General features: G+C 44.0%; 1 protein-coding gene across 2 annotated transcripts in view; it reads left to right on the forward strand.

Moving 5' to 3' along the window:
- LOC108798079 (RNA-binding protein 4B-like) overlaps positions 1 to 2,730 on the forward strand; it is a 14,288-nt gene extending 11,558 nt beyond the window's left edge. The window contains exons 3-4 of one of the 2 annotated variants that reach the window (XM_018569791.1): positions 67 to 650; positions 2,553 to 2,730. In XM_018569791.1, coding sequence (XP_018425293.1) covers positions 67 to 641 — 575 coding nt within the window. In that variant the 3' untranslated portion in view covers positions 642 to 650; positions 2,553 to 2,730. Of the gene's footprint in view, positions 1 to 66; positions 729 to 2,552 lie in introns of those variants that run through there. The other variant, XM_018569792.1, reaches the window with a different exon arrangement.
- The last annotated feature ends 1 nt before the right edge of the window (position 2,731 follows it).

Genomic DNA, 2,731 nt, shown 5'->3' on the forward strand with positions numbered 1-2,731 from the left:
TTTTTGCTGGTTTTTTATATATACATCTTCTCACCATGAACCCTTGTCGCGTGTGCTCTCTTAAAGGGAAAAGAATGCACGTTCAGCTTTCCACGAGCCGTCTGCGAGTTACACCGGGGATGGGAGAACGAAGCCGATGCTACCGTTGCGGGAAGGATGGCCACTGGTCTGGAGTGTGCCCATTAGACCAGATGGCTCAGGAACTGGGGCCACCTTATCACGATCCTTTCTCCGACCCTTATGTCCCGATGCGCAGTGCGGCGGCTGCCTACGCGGAGCATATGTTATATGATGAACGCCGCAGCCTCATAGACTACTACCATCGTTACCGTATACGCCCGTCATCCTATGATACCTTTATGGATCGTCGACTGCCTCCTATCCCCCCACCGTCAATGCCCACTTTATCACACAGAAAGCGTTTGGAATCCTATCCATATGAGAGGCATTTGTTGCCACCTCCACCTCCGCTTCCCAGCTATTATTCACGAGATCGAAGCCCCTTACGTCGTACCACTGCTACCGCCGGTGCTGAGGGTTTTGGTATGGAGCACAGATTAAATCCTGCCATACGGAATTCTCTCTATGACACCTCACGATACATGCGGGATTCCTATGCTGACCGGTCGCGGTTTTACTAGATTGAGGAGGTGAGGCTTTATAGTTTCTAATTCATTTCCTTCCCTGTATCGTTTTTTTGTGCTCCTTCGGGTCAACACTTGCATTTTCTAAATTTTGTTTTTTGCAAACCATGCAAGTTTCAAAGCGCGCTATTTTAAGACGTATCGAACACTCAGTTAATGCTCTAACATAGCCGAGACAAATCTAACTCCAATTCCGTATGCCATTTAAAAAGTTACCTTGCGATTCTCAAAAGATTCATACTCAAGTAATTTCTGTGTAAGTGTTTTGAACATTTGTTACAGAACAGATGTGTAGAAACATAGGTTTTGTAAGTTTTTGTGTTTGGCCATCATATTAAGCTAATGATTTTGCACAGAGAAGACCATTAAGAAATGTCCTTGGATCAATAATTGGGATATTCCTGTACAAGGTTACAGGTAAGTGAATGAAATGTATCTCAATTCTAGTTGCCTGGCTTCAGTGCTTCAAATTGCTGACTCTGCAGATCAGGAATTCTGCCTTCGCTTCTGGGTTACTGACACTGAGCAATGCAGTTAGGACTTCTGACACGCATACTTTTCCTAGCCCAGAGGATCACCTTAACAGTCAGGAGCTAGCAGTTGCAAGAAAAGCTCAACCATGACAGCTGAGATTATTTTGTAAGGGATTTCCTTTAGTGTATTCAGGCAGTTAGCACCTGAACAGAATACTAGGATTGCATTGAGATAGCAAATGCAATTATAGGTTTGCAATGCTTTTTGTCAGATGTGTTCAAAAAGCTAATTTAGTGGTTCTCAACCTTTCTAGTGCTGGGACCCCTTGGTAACATTTGCCAAGTTGTGGTGACAGTCAACAGTAAAACAATTCCCCCCTCCCTTTTTTTGCTATCACACAGGTGCTAACGAGCCCCTGTGTGATGGCATTGAAAGGTGAAAGGTTTTTTTTAAATTAAACTTGCCACCTCCCAATACATGAGTTGTAGCACAGCATTGTGCTGCAAATCCTGTGATGGCTGAGATGGGAAGGCTGTTTACAGTGCTCCTGTCTCCTTGTTAACATGGAGCAGACCAGAGAACGGAAGTTCTTCGATCTGTTCCCCGCTCTCCATCCTGAAGTGATTTGCTGTGGACCCTGAAAACCACGGTGGGGAGTGAGACAAGTGGCCGGCGGGCGGGGGGGTGGACCATGGGCTCCCCTGCTGTACATTTAGCCCTGTTTGCCCGAAGCAGGGCTAAATGTAGGGAGACATAAAAATGCTCTCTACTCCTCCTCAGGTGTGGCTGCTGCAGCGATATCTGGTGGCACGGCGGGAGAACTGACATTTCTGTGCTAAGTGGAGGCTGAGGAGCCTCTCGCCTAGCGCAGCAGAAGACACGCGGCGACTCACGGGTTGAGAACCACTGAGCTAATGCATTAAGAAAAAGTAGATGCTAAGATACTTCTGAACAAAAGTGAACTGCATTGCGGTTTTTAGCACCAGCACAAAACTACCAGCCCATATTTATGTTTAAGCATTTGCAAGCCTGTCTTTTTCAAAGGTACACCATTAAGAAATAACAAGAGTTATTTTTGTTCCTTTGGGATAGTTTAAGGTTGAAGCATGAACATGTAAAAGTTCATCACTAAGGTAAAGAACACTGCATTGTTTGTGTGCAATTCAGTTGATAACATACAGCATCAGTGGCAAACAACATCTTCCTTGGCAGGGCTGCAGCTATAAAATCCCTGTCGGAAAAACCTAATTTACACCAGTCTAGTTTAGCCTAAATCATGGGTTCACATGTCCGTCGGCACTGCAGGTAATTCATTATATTCGAAATTAATTGGACGACATTCATTTACTGACCTATATGACATTTGTATGACTTGTGACCAAAGTGTTTGATAAGTATCTTTTGAATACTACAATTTTTGCCTTTTGTTTTTAGGTAAGATACGGTGTCCGGTGCAGTCTCAAGTTGCGTTTGCAATAGAAAAAGTTTTTACCTTCGTACGCCAGACACATGCAACATCAAACTTATTTTTGTTTTGTCTTATTTGGGGGAGATGTAAATCGTTTTATTTTTGAGTTAATACTGCGAGTACAATTTGGGCACTTCTCAACTTG

This window comes from Nanorana parkeri, unplaced genomic scaffold (assembly GCF_000935625.1).
Source record: "Nanorana parkeri isolate BGI_ZX_2015 unplaced genomic scaffold, ASM93562v1 scaffold1398, whole genome shotgun sequence".
Taxonomy (NCBI): Eukaryota; Metazoa; Chordata; class Amphibia; order Anura; family Dicroglossidae; genus Nanorana; species Nanorana parkeri.